This window comes from Ambystoma mexicanum, chromosome 4p (assembly GCF_040938575.1).
Source record: "Ambystoma mexicanum isolate Mex_15411 chromosome 4p, UKY_AmexF1_1, whole genome shotgun sequence".
Taxonomy (NCBI): Eukaryota; Metazoa; Chordata; class Amphibia; order Caudata; family Ambystomatidae; genus Ambystoma; species Ambystoma mexicanum.
The window spans coordinates 220,536,258-220,558,169 of record NC_090927.1 but is presented as its reverse complement, the minus strand read 5'-3'; the positions used below and the strand labels follow the sequence as shown (position 1 = coordinate 220,558,169).

The window sequence follows — 21,912 nt, the reverse complement described above, 5'->3', positions numbered from 1 at the left end:
AGAATGCAAGAAAACATGAAATTGGTCCGAGGTTTGGTTTGCACACATATGGAAAAGGCTCACAGCCAACAAAAATCCACTTATGAGAAAGAAGCAAATTTAAGATCATTCTCCACAGGACAGAAAGTACGAATCCTCTTACCCATGTCAGAAAACTGGCTGCCACTTTTTTTTAAAAATGCGTTCTCAACGTCTCTGGGACTATTTCTATTTATCGTCCTGCCTTTAGGCTTACACATTGCGCCAACCACTTTCCAACCGCTCATGGATCAAATTTTACAACCCTACTCTGTTTTCTCTGGAGCTTACATTGACTATATCGTCATTTATAGTAAGACCCGGGAGGACCATCTCTTCCATCTTTATACCATCATGAAAGTCCTCAGAAAAGCTGGCCTAACTGCAAACCCAGCTAGGCGCCGTTTGCCCAATCAGCCGTAAAATACCTAGGCTTCTTCGTAGGGAATGGGAATGTACAAAGCCAACATTAGAAGGTAAAAGCTGTCTTAGATACACCAACCCCTAAGACCAAAGAGATCTTAGAGCTTTTTTGGGGTTAATAGGATATTACAGTAGGTTTATCCCCAAACTTTCGGATAAAACAGTCCAGCTAACAGATAAACCTAAGAATGCCAAACCCCAGAAACTTCATTGGAATGAAGAGGATGAGATATGCTACAACAACCTGAAACAAACTCTGTGCCAGAACCCAATCCTAAAAGGTAGTCGACTTTTCTAAAGAGTTCATGTTACAAACGGATGCCTCCCTTACAGGGTTAGGAGCAGTCCTATCCCAGGTTCCGGATGGATTGGAACACCCCATATTATTCACCAGCTGCAAACTGTTCCCACAGGAATAAACTATTCTGTATTAGAGCTAGAAGCCCTGGCCATCAAATGGGCCATAATCCATTTTAGATAGTACCTCTTAGGACGAAATTACAGATCACTCACCCCTAGTTTGGATTAACCAACGCAAACACTCTATCCCTCAGGTCATGCAATGGTTTCTAGACCTACAACCCTATTGTTTCACTGTGGAACACCAAAAAGGAAAAAAACAGGGAAATGTAATTTTCTTTCCCGGTTCCCCTGTGAAACAAGTGTGGCTACATTCCATGGAGCAAGGGTATTTGAGAAACTTGAAGGTGTCTCCTCGACTAATCCCCAGGGGTCTGTCATCCAGCTGGCCACGACTCGGCCATCGACTGGAGCCAGTTCCTCGGGGTGGACCAGTGAAGCAGGATCACCTGGATGGGAGGTCCTTGGGGAGTGGAAGTCGGACGCTGATGGGTGAGACCCGGTATTCCCCTTCTCATAACACCTTTTCCCCAACCTACCTACCTACAAACACACTACCCCCCCTTTTCCGACGCAAACACTTTCGCATATAGCGAAGGATGATGGACTAATACTCGAGCCATTTACCGGACATGTCCCAACACCAGGGTCAGGCAGGGTCAGGCAACCAGGCGGCCCTTTCCCTTCCTCACAGGGATAAAAGGTGGTGCACAAGAGCACAATATAAGAGCAAAGCAGACCGCACAACGTCAAAGCTCACTCAGCACAGCAGTTCAAGAGGAGGAGAAAGACGGCGCATACCGAGAGGGTGACAAGGAGAGAAGCGACCTTGCCCTTTCCGACCAATGCCCATGAAACCTAAGCAGAAGGAATAGTAAGACCGCGAACAATAGCCAGCTTGTGTTGCAGCAGATGTCAACGGTACATGAGACCATCCTCCGCCGATAACCAAGCCGGGAAGAGACGCTTGTCTCCGTGGTACCAACCTTGACTCCAGAGAGAAGAAAGCTGAACAGTTCATCACAGCTGGTGAGTCTAGGGGAGAACCGATGAGAAACCGAACTGTGTTGAACAAAAGTAGCGAACAGCTTATTGAACTGTGAAAAGTTATAAAGAACTGTTGATATCAAAAGGGGGAAAACCAGCAACAGAGAAGTCCAGCACCATGTGGATGCTCACTTAGGAAACTCTGGGCGAATACCCGATTGTTGAAACTACCATTACCAGAAGGCCTTAGGAAAGGTGAGAAGGGGTCAAAGTGGTCATTCAGGGATCTTGTAAAATCCTCAGCACAGTCGAAATTCTTTGACTGAAAGATGATTGTGAATCAAAGGGAAGTGAATTCCGCATCGCAAGAGTTGAATAACAAAAGATATGATTGACAAGATTGGCAATAAATGGGGGCGAAGTCTAAAGCCCTGAAGTACAGTGTGTTGACAAGAGTGAACCCGGCTGAGGAATTGTCCACAGTGAACTGTTCAAAAGGGCATTAAGATTTGTGAAGGTCATAGAAACAAAATGTGTTGAAAGCAGTAGTGAACCTGATTGAGGGAAGCTAACATTCGAGAAGGGATCTGAGCCCTGAAGAGGGGGATCCAAGGGTGAAAGGCATCACCCAAGGTACAAGCAGAAAGGAACTTTTGTTTATTCTTTTTTGTAATACATCAGGTCACAAGCGGCAAGAGACTTTTTATAGAAAAGAGACTTAACCACTGAATACCCTGATTGCAGAGAACGGAACTGTAGTTCATGCTGGGAAAGCTTGAGCGTGTGCTGTGCTCCGAAATCCTACCTTATCACGTACTTAAAATGTGGGGATGGGAGACCCGACTACCGCCTCCCGACTTATTATGTGTGATCACTTCCTTCTTTCTTATGAACATTATCCCATACTTCTTTTTGTATTTAGCGCAAGGATTGGCAATAGGTTTTTCTTAGTATAGGCCCTTAATTTCACAAGACTGCCTTATTTTTGTTTGATGGTCGAAGCTTGCTCCCATCTTAGACTTGGGTCTAGATTAGGCATTTTTTCCAACCTACCGTAGCAGTTTAATAAACACCCTTGAACTGTGATCACTTGTGTCTGTCTTTACTGTTGCCACCATGAGTTTCTCACACTACGTAAAAGGACGTTGTTGTGCCTTTTTCATTCACCTGGAATAGCCCATGACTAGAGCTTGTGGTGATGAGATGGTGAGAAAGCAGGCCTGGTACAAAGAAAGGAATTGCAGAAGGAACCATTTACACCTCTTCCGAAGAACAATATTTTCATTAGAAAAAAGAAGGAATCTTGGAGACTAAGTAGCGTCAATCTGCATTTTCAAACACATGAGTATTGTTTATGGCCATTGCCGACTCCTCGATTTTGGAAATAGGCAGCGGTTGAAATGAAGGTCAGAAACATTGAAAGGGAGCGTTTTCAAAAATGAGGATGAGCATGGATGCCTTGGCAAACAGACTCATAAATGCCCGCTCCCTAGGAGCGCATGCCATTGAAATACACAACCTAATCACAGAATCACAGCTTGACATACTAGTAATCACTGAATCATGGCTTCACCAAGCCTCTGGCCCTCTCCTCACCATCGCTATCCCTCCAGACTATACCATCCTCAGATTGGACCCACTCCCATGGAGGTGGTGTTGCCCTCATCGCCAAGACTAAACTCAAACTAAGATCATGCCCAACTGAAAACATGGCAGGTTACGAAATACTGCTCATAAATGGAAAAACTATCAACAAACTTAGTAGTGATCTACAGATCTCCTAATTCCAACAGCCATCCCGAAACAGACATCCCGTTAATATTAGCTTCCTTCATCAAGCCCAACACCAAATGCGTCATCCTGGGAGATTTGAATTTAGGATTTAACAATAGCCTTGACCATAAAGCAGAAGCACTACACTCCTCCCTGAAGGATATGAGCTTTACCCAACAAGTGAATGCCCCTACCCATATCAAAGGAAAAACCCTTGATTGAATCCTCTTGCTCAACACTGACATTTCCATCGACTCTATCTCTCTTCTAGATTGGACAGACCATCATAACATCATGTTCACTATTAATGCCATTGAACCCCCCGCAAACAATCCTAAAACCACCAACACTTATGAAACAAGAAATACTCACAAACTCACAGCTGAAAACTTAGAGTCTTTGCTCTCCAAAGCGTTAGATACTTTGTCCATCTCCAATGACAACTCCTACCTATTAACTGATGCCTACCACAACTGCCTCACGTCCACCATCAACGCTGTAGCTCCTCTCACCACTAAAACCAAACATACCGACCAACGATCATGTTTCTGGTTCAACGACGATCTTGTCACACTTAGGAGAACCAAACACGCCCTCGAACACACCTTCAGAAAACATCCCTCAATAGAGACCGAAACAGCCTACCAGGAGGCAAATAGAACTTATAAAACAGCTATTATCACCCATACAGCTAATGCCTACAACGCTCGGATCAGTAATGCTGTATCTGACTCCAAATAATTATTCTCAATCCTAAAAGAATTGGAAAATCCAGCCCCAGCCACACACTCCACCAACACCAGTAAAGGTTAGTGTAGCACAATCCAAGACGGCTTAGCTGCCAAGATCGATCTACTTCTTAACAAAATTACAACCAAAAAAACAACTTCTAGCTGACAAACATGTTACTGACAATCACCTACCTACCTTTAACGAGAACACCAACCCCACATTCTACTTCACTCCTATCTCACAAGAATTAGTGCTTAACACCATATCTAAGCTCAAAGTATCTAATTGCAAAGGAGATTCTGTCCCAGCAAAAGTAATTATAGGCCAATAACAACAATTCCGTTTCTACTGAAAATCCTCAATCAAATAGCATACAACCAAGTCCAAGCACATCTGCAACAGAACCAACTCTTGGCACTAGACAATCTGGTTTCCGTCCTAACAGTACGGAAACAGCCCTCCTGGATCTTAAAATCCAAATGGATTCCTTCAGAGGCTCATGAAAACGCTGCATCCTCTCCCTTTGGACTTATCTGCAGCTTTCGATCTTGTGGATCATAATAAACTCTTCTCCACCCTAGCCAGAGACTTCCACTTCTCCCTGGACGCCACCACATGGATCAAATCCTTCCTTGTGGAACGAACATCTAGAGATTCCATAGGCAAAGAAGCTGCAGACCCCATACTAGTCCCTATTGGCGTTCCTCAAGGTTCCTGCCTTTCACCCCCACTCTATAAACGCATATACTGTAAGAGGATTCAATTCAACACTACAGCTAAGTCAATGCCTAGTCTGGGATACTGAATGGAAACCCTTATTGATATATCTTTACGTCCAGTTCATGCGTTCTGGATGACTACCCCTATATAACACCCCTCTCTTGGAATCCCCCTGACCCCACTGAGCCACGAAGTAGTTCTGTTTTGCAAGTTTAAACGGTTTATTTGATAATTTAAACAATATATATATCACACTTTATAATAAATTAATAATTGAATATCACACTTAATCTGAGCAGTAATCAATAATGGATAGTCCGGCACTAGCACACTTCTTTATAATCAATGATGAGTGGTTATAGGATGGATATGATAGCAACAATACTTTTATGGTTTCAAATGGATGCAATGTGGAATGAAATGCCGTACAGAAAATAACTTGATAGGATTTCAGCAAAAGACAATGTAATCACTTTCTTGGACTATTCACCCCCCCCTTTTATGCACTGTAAGGAGATGAAGATGACACAGTTCTTAGGAATGCAATCAAATAGAATTGAGTTCAATTCCCCCCCAGCAGCTTATACAACAGATAGGAGTTTTGAAACACAGGCAAAATGCTTTGAATATGGTGACAATGCAGTGAGAAATATGCTGAAAATGGTTTTAATTCCCTTTAGGAGGTTCAGGGTGAGGGTAATATACTTGGGAAGAGTTCAGGCTCACTTTAGCAAGGATCTAGGAGTAACTAGCAGGTTAAACGAATTTTTGGCAAAGGAAAGCAATGAAGCTGCTGTTTTCACCTGTGGCTGGATTTTTAACCAAATTGCAAATCGCGGTAAAATTCGTGAGTGCGAGAATCGTGATTACGGCAAATGTATGAGGAGTAGGAAGTCGGTTCTAGGCTTGTTGAAAGGCAGAGATTCTAAGCTTTCAGAGGAAAGTTAAACCAAGTTCCTAGCCCAAACGATAGGATACGGACGATTAAATAAAGGTAGTTTTTCGGATTTGAAATTTTAAAAGTTCAAAGCGACAGGTTACAGCTTGCAGCTAGAAAATGACAAGTGACAGCTTTGCAAATGACAGGTGATAGTTAGGAGGCGGTTCTGGTTAGATTAAAATAGATTGAATTATATTATTTTAACTAAGAGATTGGTTCTGCACAGTTCTGCTAGGTACTCACAATTGGCCTCGTTACGACCCTGGCGCTAAGTGAAAAACGATTGCGGTAAATGGTTACGCCATCGTTTTCCGCCAGGTCCGATCATGACCCGTGACCGTTAACTACGATGCCATTAGCGGCATCGTAGTTAACGCTGCCGCTAACTGCGCAAAGGGTGCGCGCACGCGACCGCCCACACCGTACTTAGCGCCATGGCGGAAAGGTACGCAAATGCCGACCCAAGCGGACATGCACCTAACGCCATCACCCAGCCCGTTAAGTACCTTACCGCCATGGTGCAAATAATGCCATCGCGAACCAACCGTAAAGGGCCATGTTAAGTGAATGCAGCTGCCACAGGTGCACAGAAACAGCACAGGTGAAGGCAATACAGACTCAGGGAAGTACAAAAAGAGCACACCCCACCCCTTCCCACACCCAGTCACACTCCACAATGATACCAATACGACTAGCAATGTTGGCGCTGGAGGACCTGATAGCAATGCATGTGCTACAACAGCAACAACAACAACAGGCTGCACAGAGGAGACGCAGGAGGAGAAGGAGGGCAAGGCAGGCCCAGCAAGCCCCACCAGCACAGCCAGTGCCACCACGCAGGCAGCCCTCAATCCCACGCATCAGAGCCAATCCATTCAACCTCACTGCTGAGCAGATCCACACCCTGTACCGTTTGGACCGGGACAACATCACCGCCATCGTAGACATGACACACAACGACATCGTCAGCATGAAGTCCAACCGCCATCCCCCCCTTACTGAAGGTAGTGTCTGTACTCCACTTCCTGGCCACAGGCACCTACCAGCACACAGTGGGGCACCTGCATGGCATTTCACAACCATTATTCTCACAAACACTCATCCAAGTGCTCGATGCCCTCCTCAAGCACACAGACGACCACATCTCATTACCACGGACTGCCCAGGAGATTGCAAACACCAAAGTGGGTTTCCATGCACTAGCCGGCATACCCGGTTGCATTGGTGCCATCGACTGCACCCATGTGGAATTGGTGGTTCCACGTGCCATGGAGGTACCGTACCGCAACCGGAAACAGTTCCACTCAATCAACGTGCAAATGGTCTGTGACTCCAACAAGATCATCACACATTGTTGTGCCCGATTCCCCGGATCAACCCATGATTCTATGGTCCTGAGGAACTCCACAATACCACGCTACATGGAGCGACATGCAGGGCCAAGATCCTGGCTACTCGGTGAGTCCAATGTCATGGAAGTGGGCAGGTGAATGACGTACCGATGCATACTCCACCTGGCAGAAAGGGGGGGGGTGATGCATACTCCACCTGGCTGAAAGGGGGGGGGGATGATGCATACTCCACCTGGCTGAAAGGGGGGGGGTGATGCATACTCCACCTGGCTGTGAGTAACACAGAGAACGGAGACAGAGGATGGGCACTCACAATGCACACAACCCCTCTGCATACATTGGTTGATGGCATGCAAAACAGGCCATGGGAGCCATGAGCATATACTGGTTGCATTGTGTGAATCAATTAGTGCATGTAGAAGTGAGCCAAAGTAACAGTTGGATGCGAGCCATGGTGGAACATCATGTTCCTGATCAGACAACATGACTGACACATACATTCTCGCCTACATACAGGTGATGGAGACTATCCCCTGAAGAGGTGGCTCCTTACACCAGTCCGGAACCCGCAGAACCAGCACGAGGAGGACTTCAACCGTGCACATACACGTACTCGTGTGGCCATAGAGCAGACATTCGGCCTATTGAAGGCACGGTTCCGAAGCCTCAGCAGGTCTGGTGGGGCACTCCTGTATGGCCATGAGAAAGTGGCAAAGATCGTCTTGGCATGTGTCATGCTACACAATATGTGCGTCAGACGGAATGTGCCCCTGCCCCCTGACGCAGAACTGCAACCACCTGACGATGAGGATGAGGAGGGTGCAGATGGGGCGGCACCCCATGGAGGAGGCGATGCACAGGAGGGGCGTGCAATGCGCCAAAGTATCATCGACCACTGCTTCTAGCACACACGGCTGGTGTTTATCACATGGAGACTGCACTTGGGGCACTGTGTGTCTCTGGGACATGCACTCTGTACACCAATAAAGCACACATACGCAATGAAAATGTCCACACTACTTTTTTTGAAAGAAAGAAGTGTATTGAAACTATGAAATGTCGTGTCACACCCCCTCCCACCTCCCCCCTGCACACCCCAACACACCCCCTCCCACCTCACCCCTGCACACCCAACACACCCCTCCCACCTCCCCCCTGCACACCCCAACACACCCCCTCCCACCTCCCCCCTGCACACCCCAACACACCCCCTCCCACCTCCCCCCTGCACACCCCAACACACCCCATGTAGGTGTCAACAGATGCCTGTGACAGTGGCCACAGGCTGTTACAAGCCCCCTCTCCCGGCCCCCGGGGCACCCCTGGCTGTGGAGCGCAGGTTACGTCCGGAACGTCGCACGGGGCTGCTCTGTGCAGAACTGGCAGTGGAGGATGTCCCTGGCTGCCCCTGTGCATGCACGTCCTGTAGGGTGTGGGTGAGCTCAGTGAGCGCACGACGCAAGCCGGCAAGTTCAGCACAGATGTCCCTGGACATGGCCTGCATGGCATCCCTCAGGGTGGCAGTGCTCTGCGCTACTTCGGCCCTTAGGGTCTCCGTGGCCTGTTCAATGGTAGACCTAGCCCCCACACATTCCGCGGCATGCTCATTCAGCATCGTGGACAGTTGATGCTGCCGTTCTGTGATGTCCTCGAGGGACTGCTGGCCCTGCTGGGCCATGGCCAGTGCTGGTGGAGTGATGGAGGGGCTGCTCCCCTCCTGTGGAGTGTGGACAGGGCATGGGGTGGAAGGCCACTCCTCTACCTCTGTGTGCCCCTGTGTGTGATCCTCATGGGGGCTGGCGTCTGAGAAACAGGGGCAATGTAGTAGGTCAGTGGGGCTTCTGACCTCGTGCTCCATGTCTGAGTCTGAACATGCAGCTGTTGCAGCTGTCTCACCGATGTTGCTGCTGGCCGCTGACCCCGTGCCTTCTGTGGCAGGCAATGTCGGTGGAGGTGGAGCAGCTGCTGCTGGCCTGCTGCCTACAGGGGTGCTTGCCGGTGGGACGTCCGGTATGCTTGCAGTGGGATCTGCTTGTTGTGGGGTCTGCCTCACTGCAGCTGAGGTTGAGGGTGCAGGGACGTTATTGATGGCCTTCTTGGCTCTCTTCGGCGCAGGGGTGTCCTGGTCCTCTGGGTGTGAATCTGTGCCTGTGGTGGAGCAAAGGAGGGAGGGCGTTATTGATGGGTCTGCGGACTTTGGAATGACAATGATTGACATTATTCTGGTCAGTAGATGAGGCAGATTTCAGGCAGTGCCATGCAGGTTGTCTCCTTTTAGTGGGGAATGTGGATGCAGGTATGCGGGTGCCAGCAGTGTATACAGGGTGGTGCTCGCATGTGGCTATTGGCAGTGTTGATATGTGTTGCATTTACACTCTAGGGCAACCTTGTGCTACACATGATTGGACTGCAGTGACTATGGCATGTCTTGTTTGAGGCACCTACCTTCATCGCCTGATGTCGGAGCTCCCCTTTCCATCCCTCCGACGCCTTCAATGGATTCCATGCCAATCGTGGTTGCACAGATCTCCTCCCACGGTTGGAGTTTTAGGGGGGATTCCGACCCTCCACCGGTACCCAGGGCAAGGTTGCGGTTTGCAGAGATGACGGCTCTGACCCGTATGCGTAGGTCATCCCAGCGCTTCCTGCACTGCTGTGGGGTGCGGGGTACGGTCCCCACCGCGCTGACGCGCTCAGCCACCAGGGCCCAGATGGCCTTCTTTTTCCCTATCGCTGTCCTGGTCATTTCCGGGGAGAAAACGACACCTGCGTTGTCTTGCAGGGTCTCCGCAAGCATGCAGAGTTCCTCCCGGCTGAATCTCTCCTGGCGCTGGCGGTCACATGCCTTTTTCACAGCTTTAGGCATTTTCGGGTACTTGGATGGGTGGGTGATTGGTTGGGACAGGTGTCAGGGTTGGGTCTGGTGTTGTTCGGTAGGATGGCAATGGATTGTGTTTTTAAAGATGGCCGATGGGCTGTTTCCCGTTCCGGCGCAATGATGCTATTTCCGGTTCTGCTTTTTACGGCCGCCGCAAATTACGGTGGCCGCTACTTACGGCCGCCGCAAATTACGGTGGCCGCTACTTACGGTGGCCACTACTTACGGTGGCGGAAGTGCACCTTGCTCGCTTTACGATGCCGGTAGGGGCCTTTTCCGCCATGGCGTTAATTGCATTACCGGCATGGCGTAATGCTCGTGCGCGATGGGTCGTAATGTGGCGCTCTTTACGCCATCGGCCCACGGCGTAAACGCTCATTACGCCATGGCGGTAATGACGGACGATTACCGCCTGGGTCGTAATGAGGCCCAATATATTTAGAAATAGGCCTCGCCACGGATCTGGTCAACAGGTTTTCTTCACCTGCCACGGACGGTTTCTGCGCACAGCGTCTGGGTCAGCTCTACTCTGCTGGTCTGGGTCTCTGGTTCTGATCAGGTCTGTGGGTCCGGATACAGCGGTCTCCGGTTCAGCTGGTCTCTCTCTGGATACAACACTGCTCCCTGGCAAATGGCCAGAGTTCTTGCAAAGAATTCAAACAGCTCGCCTGGCTGTGAATAGTGGCAATGATTTGAGGCCTGCTAAAGAGGGATTTAGCTTGTAGTTGACCTCTCTGCTCCAAATTCTGAAGTAAAGTCTTGGTCTCTGAAGGTGGATAGATTGAAGACTCTATGTTGGCTCTCTGGAGGTTGATGGAGGTAAAGTATGGATTTTCCCGGCAGAGCGTCCCGCAGCAGATGGAATAGAATCTCCCTATCTGTCCTGACTGTCTGCTTTTATGTGTTTTGAAAGTGGGTGGAGAGGCTAGCTTTCTAGGCCCTACCCCTCTCCACTTGTCATTGGCCACTTCCTCCTCTTCCCCTTGATTGAGGGAATGAAATGAAGTGTCATCATGATGAGGTCTGTTTACGATACAGAGAACCCACCCCTGTCAACTTTACACACAATCTATATTTGACCTCATAGATACACAGTGGTTTGAAATTACATGCACCCATCACATATCACATGAGGTAGCCCCTGTTCCAATTCTGCTCTTCCTGGGGGCTTGCATTCAGGAATGGCAACCTTTGTTGCTTTTTAGTGGGTTTTGCAACATCGGATTTTTCTCCAGATTTATACACATGTACACGGCCTGTCCATACATACTCCAGTAAATTACCATGTCTATAGCTTAAACACAGAGTCTGTAGTATACATAAATAGCAGGGTTTTGCCCCAGAACATCACACAAATTGGAGTTTGGGCTTGAATCGAAGGTACATTTTTTAAATGAAGGCTCTCAAAGTTATACATCCCTGCCATTTGATTACAAAGAGTTATCAGTGTTTCTGTAAAATATATATTTTGCTTTCAATTCAGTTCTCAGAGTGTGGGAGTCCGCCTCCAAGACGTGGGTGGGTCAGTGATCACATGTGTCTTCTGGCAGGCAGGCCTTTGTTGACAGGAAACAGTCAAAATCAACATATTCTATTCAAGTGCAATAGCCTATTGTGTGGTCTCCAGGAGGTTGAGGTCAGCAGACCAGGGGGTCACTTTGCATTTGGTTATTATGACCATGTGATATCCTGGGCTGTGGTGTGAATCTCTTGAGGTGAGAGGGTTTCCCAGGCTTCTGGCCTCTGGTAACAGCAGGTGGCTAATTTTAATTAAAATGCAGCCTTTGAAGTCAGCTGAGTCAAATCCCTTTGTCAGCAACTGCACTTAGTTTTCCTGTCAGAGTTTAGACCGCTAGCGCCGCCTTGAGGATTTTGTTGGTACTGCATCCATTTTTGGGATCTTTCTTGGATTAATGCATTCCAAACAGGAATGGTTCTTACATGGTAGTAAATAATCCTTGCTTAACATTGTTTTGATGGGGCTCCTTACAGTAAAATGGTTATGTGGAACCCCACAAAAGGGTTGAATCTTTAAAGTGGTCCGGTGAGCCACGATTTCAGCAACTTTTTGACATCAGTAACAGTGGATTTTGTTAACAAAGATCTTTCTTTACACTGGTGGGTGGCAAGTGAGGTAACCATTTTGGTGTGCGCACAAACTGTGTGGTTCTCCTGGATTCTGGCGCACTTGTGGGCTTTTTGGCCATCTTGGATTTTCTAAGCCCACAGCACCAAATGTTGCAGCATGATAGCTCAAACGTGGGTCAGGACACCCAACAATACGAAGCTACTCTTCTCAGCACTGGACGATATGGGAGTCATCTACACCAACTTTGCAGATGACACCCAGATCCTTATCCCTCTCTCAGGGAATTACACCCAAGATACCCTGATTATCAACAAAATCTACGCCATAATCCAAAATTGGATGGCATTAAACAGCATCTACCTCAACGATGAGAAGACAGATTCTCATCGTGGACCCCCCAATTCAAAATAAGCGCTCTTCATCCGGACTACTCCGCCATCAACATAGATGGTACTAGAATACCGGTACTGAAACATGTAAAAACTCTAGGAGTCTACTTGGACGCTAACCTCTCTATGACTAAACACAGCAACACCCTCTCATCTTCCACCTCTAAACTTATCTCTCTCAATCGCCAATTTCTGACCCCCACCAATTGCATCACACTAGCCAGGGCCTTCATTTTATCAAGGCTTGACTATTGTAACGTATTATTACTCTGTACCTCCACATCAAACCTCAACAAATTAAAACTTATACAAAACAAAGCGCCTCAAGCACCTTCGGAATAAGAAAATCTGACCATATTTCCAAAAACAGAAGAGAGCACCATTGGCTACCCATCAAAGCTAGAGTCATCTTCAACACCCTGTGTATCACCTTCAAATGTCTAAAAAAAAAAAACAATTCTCCCATCTACTTAAACCATCCAATTGCCAAAAAAGAAATCACCAGATCCCTAAGATCTAACAACCATTCACTATTAGCAATAACCTGTTACAAAAACACCAGAGCTGGGGGCAGTAGCTTCCAATACCCAGCCCCCAAACACTGGAACTCCTTACCACTATCCATCAGAAATGAAGAAACATTCACGGGTTTCAAAAAACTGCTAAAATCGTGGCTATTCAATCTATACCAATAATTTCCGCCATCATAATATATGTAAATAGTTCTGTATTTGTATATACCTCTCTGCTTTGTAAATAACTGTGTTCCTCATTTTTTATACCCTAAGTTAATTTCCTATTATCTGTTAATGTAACTGTGCCATAATGGCCCATTGATTGTATGCTTTATTAAGTTGTATGATACATAAGGGTCTGGGCGTGTAACAAATGCAATAAATAAATAAATAATGAATAAAAAACTACTGACAGAATTCACAGATGGAAGCTCTCCTTGAGCGAAGGCTTTCCTACACTGGGGGCCTGACAATGGGCCTTAATCTCCTGTTTGCCAGCACAGTGCACCTGCGCTACTTGAGGCCACCTGAATGGTGCCTCACTCCATCAGACTTCCCACCTACCCTTTGCTGGCATAATGCCCCCTTCCCAAACACTAGAAGGCAGAAGAGAAACAATGGTGTCATGACAGCTTACAGCAGGAGCATCATGATTGCAGCTTCACTGATGTCTTGCTCTGGAGATCACAAAGGAAACACGATTACCTGATCCAGCTTCAGGCCCCAAATTTACCAGGCCTCCATGCAAAGATGCCAGGCCTGCCTGCTGCCAGTTTCTGTAGCAAGTTATATTCTACCGGGGTTGGTTGATTTTGTGATTGTGGACTTTTAAATTACATTTCTGAAAAGAAAAAATATATCTTTGGGAAGCCAAGCATTAACACAGCAGTACCAACTGGAGATGGTTACATATATGGTCAAGTGTCTAAATTGCAGACTTGGATAAAATCCCGTTTTCCCCACTTAAACAAAGTGTTGGTTTCTAGGCAATTATTTAATCTTACTGTGCCTTATCTGACAAAACTGGGAGTCACTATAAGCGATTCGGTTCAGAGTGCACACTATAGGGTATAATTATTTCAACAAAGTCCAGTCCTAAACTACATGGGAGAAAAGTGAATTCTAGCGAGAGTAAAATGCTAAACAGGTTTGCTTACATATGTTAGAGCCATTCATTTCTACAATTTTCCAGTGGATGTGCAGGCTGTGCGATACCAGAAGCTTGAAGCCCAAGCCTGAACTGTTCAACTATACCAGTAAGCCAAAGTGTGCAAGACTGAAAGAACTGTGCCATCCACCTTTCCTTTCTTGGAAACTCTCTAGACCATGTGGTTCTGAACGAGGGGAATGGACTTATATAAAAGCGATTCCTTTTGAGACACTATTTTTCTTTTGCATGTCTTTAACACATTTGTCATTTGTAGAAGGAGGGCAAGGTTAGCGTTTCTTAGTATATGCCTTTTATGGTGACTAGACCGACTGGGACGATTTTGTCATTTATTTTTATGGTCGAGATTACTGCCATTCTAGAGTTAAGGCTAGTTAGGAATTCTACCAACCCAACCAAATTATCCAATAAAGGTTTTCGAAACTTGTATCCATTGTGTCTGTGTCTAGTATTGATACCATGCCTTTTTTACATTAGCATAAGTTTTGTAAGAGGTAGGCGGTTTTTCCCTTATTATTATTTTTTTTTAATAGGACATGCTTGAACGGAATGGAAGAGGAGGGTAGGAAAGCTCAATGGGAACACAGAAAGGCATACATTTCTGAAAAGTAGACATTCCATGTTTAGGAAGGGGTCATTTGCGCAGGTCAGCCAACAAACATGTACCTAAAATTCCCCATCGTTTGGGGAAAAATTGGAAAAGTGACCGAAAAAAAAGTATGTGCTGGAAATGTTTGCACTTGTAAGGTATTGGCTTCTGTGGAAATTGAGAAAAGCAATGCATTGCTACATTTCCCCCTCTGACCTCCTACTCGAAATCACAAAATGTTCATAAAATTTCACAAAACAAGCAATACCACGAGCCAAAAACGGAGCAATGGTACACAGGACTTTTATGCTGATGGCCTAAACAGACGTACTTAGCATTTGAAAATAAGGAAAACTAATGGAGTGAAGAATGGCATGCATGCATTTTTTGAAAGAGCACAGGCAGACCTTGGAAGGATAGGTGACTCACGCAGGTTACAAAAGCGTACAGTACCTAAAGCAGCGACTAAATGTAGGTCACATTTGGGAAATGAAAGGGTTGTGTAAGAAAGTGCAGTAGGAAATGTATGAAAACGTTATAAAACCAAGAGAAAACAATAAATGTCCTACCTTCCCACAGGTGTCCCAATAAAAATGTGTAGGTGCACTGACCTGGGCGCAAAGGGAAAAGACTGGTACATCAAACATTCTGGGAAACACTGGATTTGGCTTTGCGGCCCACCCACAGATTTGGGCCTGGGGTGTCGCAGCCACCAATGAAAAAGAGGGACCCCATGCATTTCTGAAAAGACAACACCAGTGGGAATCCAAAGAGGTTGGACTTGCATGACTCGCCCTAGATTTTATTACCCACAAGGCCCGGCAAAATCCAAAATGGAAACCACCGAAACACACCGGCAACCCCACATGTCCTACCTTCCCACGTTCCTACAGGTGTCCAAAGGAAAATGGCACTGCACATGTCTGGGTGCACTTACCTAGGCGCAAAGGCAAAAGGCTAAACCACAGGTTCACCAAACGCCCTGGGAAGACCACATTTGTACTGGATTTGGTCTTGTGGACAACCCACATATTTGGACCTGCGATGTTGCAGCCACCAAGGAAAGCAGGTAACCCCATGCATTTCTGAAAAGACAGCTGTGGCAATCCAAAGAGGTCTGAATTGCGCGAATCACCCTAGATTTTATTACCCACAACGCCTGGCAAAGTCCAAAATGGAAACCACAGAAACACGCCAGCAACACCACATGTCCTACCATCCCGCGGTCCCACAGGTGTCCCAACGAAAACGGTACATCACATGCGTGGGTGCGCTTACCTAGGCGAAAAAGAAATAGGGTTGACCGTATGAAAGTCCAGCAGCAGTCCCAGGGAGCCCAGGCAGGTGCACCTTCCCTCCCCAGAGGGAAAAGCTATACCGCAGCACGGCCAGAGCTCTAGGATGGCTGGGGGTGATGTCGCCAGCCTTGGGCGCCTGTCTCCCATGTGGGTCGACCGTCCCCAAGATCAGCTTCTGTCCCATGGAGGCTCGGCAGGGTCACCATCCCTCTAACTGTAATGCAGCTCAGCCAGAGCTCAAGGACGGCAGGGGGTACTGCCTCTGGCCTTGGGCGTCAATCTCCCACATGTGTTGACCGTCCGTCCCCAAGTCCAGCGGCAGTTATGGGGAGACCCGGCAGGCTCTCATTCCCTCCCCTGGGCAGGGATGGGTAATGTCTTCCCCCATAGTGAAAATCAAAAGTTGGCACCCATAAACATACTGGTAAATTGCCAAAATACGTTTGTCCATGCAAGATAAGCATTTATTTACAAGCAAATACATTTTTAGATTTATACCCTTTATAAAACTCAAAAGAAGGGGTACAAGAATCACAGGGTATTTGTGGGGGGAGGGGAGTCTGAAAAAAATATATAGTTTAAAGAAATGTTAGTTTAGATTTAAGTTTAATTGGCTCAGATTGGAGGCTTCAGATGATCATTATCATGTGTTCGGTTACCGTTCACAGTGAGCGTGTGTGTGTTTATCACATCGACCTACCCCAACATATGTATTTTTTTTAGTTTTGTCCACACTTAAATAGAATTGTGAATATTGGCATGTCCACACTTAGATAGAATTGTTAATGTTAGCCTTATATCTAGATAGGACTTTGAATGTTGGCATGCCTGCAACTGGATTAAACTTGATTGTTGGCATATGCCACACTTAGAAGGTGTGGATTTTGGCCTGCGCCGCATCTGGATGGGACTGTGAATGTTGGCATGCCCACACCTAGATGGAATCCTAAGCATTGGCCTGCGCCACATCCAGATAGAGTAGTGAGGGTCAACAGATGCCACACTTGGACAGAACTGTGAATGTTAGCATGCTAAAGGTCAGGTAACCCACTAACCAATATAAGCTCAAAGTCTGCATACTTATCTCACTCAACCATCTCTCTCACAACAAGCACGACGCACTTCACAACTCATAAGCCGGCACAACAGCACACGCCGACTGACACCGATGCAAAACCCGCACCAAAGCTCCAGCACCCGGTGTATACCGAGTTGAAGCTGCCAACAGAACACCACTCTCCTCTCACTATCCTACTCCCGCTTCACCTACTAACCCATCCCACCTTCTCATTTACGGATCCTCCAGAGCGCCTGGGGACCAACTTCGTTGGTGACGGTGCGCGGGTCAAATACCTTTAACATTGTGTCAGTCCTCATAAGGTTTTGAAGTACGTCCATCACTTGATTTTTTCAAGCTCACACTGCAAGCAAAGATGCCTTACAGTTCCAAAATGGTTTAAATTGAGTTTATTAGAGCAACCAAAAACACAACAATCCATCCCCAAACCCCCCTCCCTTCCTGGAGATTTAACAAATTGCGAGGGAAACTTTACCCTTAATTAGTTGTTTTATTACCTCAATGTTGCCGCCCCCCCCCCCCGTACCGGCGGCGAACGTGGAAGAACTTTACTCGTGAGTCATGACACAACATGACAACATTTGCAAACACCGAATAGGTTTTTAGCCAATCTACCAACCGCGGAAGGGCGAAGGAATTTGGTTCTAACGGGACCGAAACCTGCGTAGCGCCGGCTAGCCAGCCCCGTGCCCGAACCTTTCTGAGCCACGAGACGGGTCGTGCAGCAGAAATCGGGGCAGCTGCCGTTGCCCTTGCATTTGTGTTAAAATAACAGAAATTATCAAGAGGTAGTAAAAGATAGCCGCCAATGCACAGTTGTCACGGATGCGTGTTCTCATGCCCCAGCGACCACAGGGATCTCAAGTAGCTTCCAGGGCAGGAGTCAAAAGCCAGCCTCGCAGAGATGTCAATATTTTATGACTATCCCTGGGGCACTTGACCTAACTCATGATAAACGCGGGGTTTGCCAGAAACTGTCATCTTTGTACACGTGTAAATAATAGCATCACGCTTCGGCGTTTAGTCTAAAGCACACAGCTGCGTAGCATATGATACCCCGATGCACACACCCGCGGTTGAGCATACCCCTGACTGAACCCTACTTACATAGTCCAGTTTGGTCATTATGGTTGAGCAGCCACCCATTTTGAACTTGAACAATTTGAAGACCTCTTCGGGGTGCCCCAGCGACTTCAGGATGTCCATGGCGACAGCGGCCAGTCCTCTCTTCCTAGACGGGTGCTGAGGGGGTTGCGGTTTTCGAACGCTGCGCCGGTGCCCCCCTCCTCTGCCCAGTGACTGCCCATCACCTAGCTCGTGCAGCGACATCTTTAAACCCAGCGCTAACGTACCCAGCCGGCAGCCTATGGCGCGCCTGGCCCCAGAGTGGGCTGACACAATCTATTGGCTGGCGGCCTCTCGTCAGGAGGTGCCGACCAATCGTAGCACTGGAACGATGTTGCGCACTCCATCGCGATTGGTCAGAGCATTTAGCTGTCACAACAGGAGACGGGGTTTCATTCACAGCCTAAACCAGCTTGGTTAAGGTCGATGCGCGAGCTAGGAATGCAGTTGCACCTGAGCACAGACCAGAGAAAAACCCGCGGCCATCTTAAAAAGCTTCTGTTTATACTTTTGGTCCTTCTTAAATTAATATTTTAGGAGGGACCGGTGGTATGTAATATTTGGTATCCCGTACCAGAAAGATATCCCTTGGTCTACGGCTGTTCTCGTGGCCAAACGTAGAAACAGACTGAAGTAGCTGCACGCCGAGCTGTGATCCTTCATTTACCAGCTGTCAACGTGTGCAGACTCTAGCATGCGAAATACGCATTTTTAACAATATATTTTACAGCTGGGTGCAAGTTTGATTTTTTTTTTCCAATCAAATAAGAACGATTTTGAAAGTTGTAGCATAAGCAACTTTCAGAAACCGTCCTTATTTGATTGCACAACTTTCAAAACCGTCCTTATTTGATTGGAAAACATGTTCGAACTAGCACACAGCTGTCAAATATATAGGTAAACAATGCTAGTTTCGCATCGTTTCCCTGCACACTGACAGCTGGTAAATGAATTCTAGGTCAAGACCGGAGGCTCGGATTATGCTTCTCTTTCTTATTTTCAATTTGACTACTCCAGCAGCAAAATGACAAGCCAATAATATAACTGATAACAAAGCAAAATAAAAACAACAATATTGCTATATAATAATAAAGGGAGCTGGATTAGACAACTTTATTTATTTGTTGCAGTAACATAGCTCTCAACCTTTCATAACTGCTTGGAGGGTGAGAGCCTGGGTTGGACACTGGAGGTGGTGTCAGGCGTTACAGAAAGTGACATCACAGGAAGGTGTGCACAAAAAACGGGTGCATAATTGTGCATGCTTTATTCATTTATTTGTGGGTTTTTTTAACAGCGTGTTTAATACCTGTGTGAAATAATGACTATGGCTTTACCCAAGGGGGATGATGCTATTGTGACTTTGCATGCAGAATGGGGGGGATAAAACTAAAGCCTTACTCTTATTGCTCAACATATTTCTATAACGATGTATAATGTAAAGCTAATTATGAAAGGCATGTTTACAAATTATTTAAGCACATGAAATGCAAAGGGAAAGAAACCTTAATAAATATCTATATCAACTAAACCTGTGATGATGTGGTCAGTTGCTTAAATTGTCAACATCCCAGTTCCACCATTTAACCAAATTGTGTAATCCTGGGCAGATCTGCAGCTCTGTGTTTTACTCTGCAAGTGTTTTACTGCAGAGCGTATGTTAATATATCATGATGTTATTTTAAAAAGGCCTGACTATACTATAGAGTGGTTCCATATATAACAATAGTGCAATTTAGGTATTTTGAACCACAAAGTTATTTGCCACTTAGCTTACCTATGGCATTTTTTTCTAAAGTCTACTTCCATGGTGCCTCCAAATATCAAAGACTGAAGCAAAGTCCTTTTCTGTGAAGTCACTTCTGTTGGTGCAATGCATATGCAAATTAGGAGGTTTATATATATTTTGCCCCAGAGCGCCTGGACAGAGCTCTAATAGATGAGTTCCCTGCATCTGTAATGATTTGCAGTTTTATTTTTTTTGTTGTGTTAAAATGCCATCTGCCACTAATGTTACCAAAAATCAGACATGTATTTTAAACTTTAAAAAGTGGCCAGACAGTCGCTCTCTCTGCCCACTTTTTCAAATTTAAAATTTGCGAAATTAATATCTGACTAGCATCGTGCTTCGCATCTATTTGCTCGAAACTGCAAGCATGCTCAAACCATAGACCAGAAGAGGGAGAGTATTACCGTTTCCTGAAGTAATCAGCGCTCCATGTCTACTTCAGCAGGGCCTACATGGGCATGGCACGACTGTCCACACAAGAAGCGCAGAAGCTGGAATTCAAAGGCAGCAGCAGCCTCAAGGCTGCAGCGTCCTGGAACAGCCGTAGTTCGGCGGATCCAAGGCACTCTCAGCAGTGCGCACAAAGCCAGGCATCAGGCAAAATGCTTGCAGCAGATGCAGCACCGAACGCTTGCCTGGAATGGCAGAGAAACTCACTTTGCCGCAGCGCTGGCTCATTTAGTGCACCTGCGCCGAGAGCCAGCACCTGCACAGTAAATGTGACCCTCATGCGGTGTGGGAGGCGGGTGAACCAAAGGAGCTGGCGGGTGGGCGGGTGTGTGAATGCTTTGGTGGGTGACACCCGCCAAAAGTGGGTGAGTTGAGAGCTATGCAGTAACAATAACCAGTTAACACTGAACAGGGTTCTTTATTTGTCCATGAACCAGGGATATAAGTAATGAGGGTCAGGGGTGTCCTGTGCTGCTCTATGGTCCTGTGGCAGTCTCTGGTCCCTGATAAGGAGGAGCGCCGGGAGCGCAACCTGCTCCTGAGCATGGTGCCTTCAGAATGCTTCCTGGCGCATGCATTCATCTTACAGAAACTTGGTGGCTTTCTTTTTTTTTCCAGGTAACTTCGACATGCAGTCCTGGGCATTTCTACACCGGGCAATGTGGGTTATTTCAAATGTGTATTCCTGAAGTTTGGCCGCGATACGTTCCAAGCGGGGTGTTGACAACTTGTCCCACCTGGCCTGAGCATATGAATGAGGGGCTTATGGTCAGTGACTAGTTTGAACTTGGTGCCCCATACGTAAGTCCTGAAATGCTCAACAGCCCACGCGCAAGCTAACTTCTCTTTCTCCACTATGGAGTAATTCTTCTCAGTCGTGGACAGGGATTTAGAGGCGAATGCCACTACGCGTTCAGTATACCCTTTCTTCTGGGTGAGTACAGCATCTAACCCACACGCACCGGCCTCCGTGGTGATGACTGTATCCCACGCTCAATTGAATGGCTGTAGGCACAGTGCTTCCTCTATCCGTCCCTTTATGTTCTCTACAGCCTCCTTCTGGGCCTCCAACCATGTGAACTCTGCGCCTTTTTTTAGTAGGCTTCTCAGCAGCTTCGCGTAATGTCTGAAAAATTGGGGATGAACTTGGCGTAATATTCTGAAAGTCCCAAAAACAACCTCACTTCTTCCTTGTTGGCTGGCTCTGGAGACTATGGCTTGCACCAGGTTTTGTTTGGG

General features: G+C 46.8%; 1 protein-coding gene across 1 annotated transcript in view; it reads right to left on the bottom strand.

The window, feature by feature from the left end:
- Positions 1-18,678, bottom strand: part of FDFT1 (farnesyl-diphosphate farnesyltransferase 1) — a 258,645-nt gene extending 239,967 nt beyond the window's left edge. Inside the window, exon 1 of the mRNA XM_069605736.1 lies at positions 18,417-18,678. Within this exon, the coding sequence (XP_069461837.1) occupies positions 18,417-18,638 (222 nt within the window). The 5' untranslated portion in view covers positions 18,639-18,678. The remainder of the gene's footprint in view (positions 1-18,416) is intronic.
- Between the last annotated feature and the right edge of the window lie 3,234 nt (positions 18,679-21,912).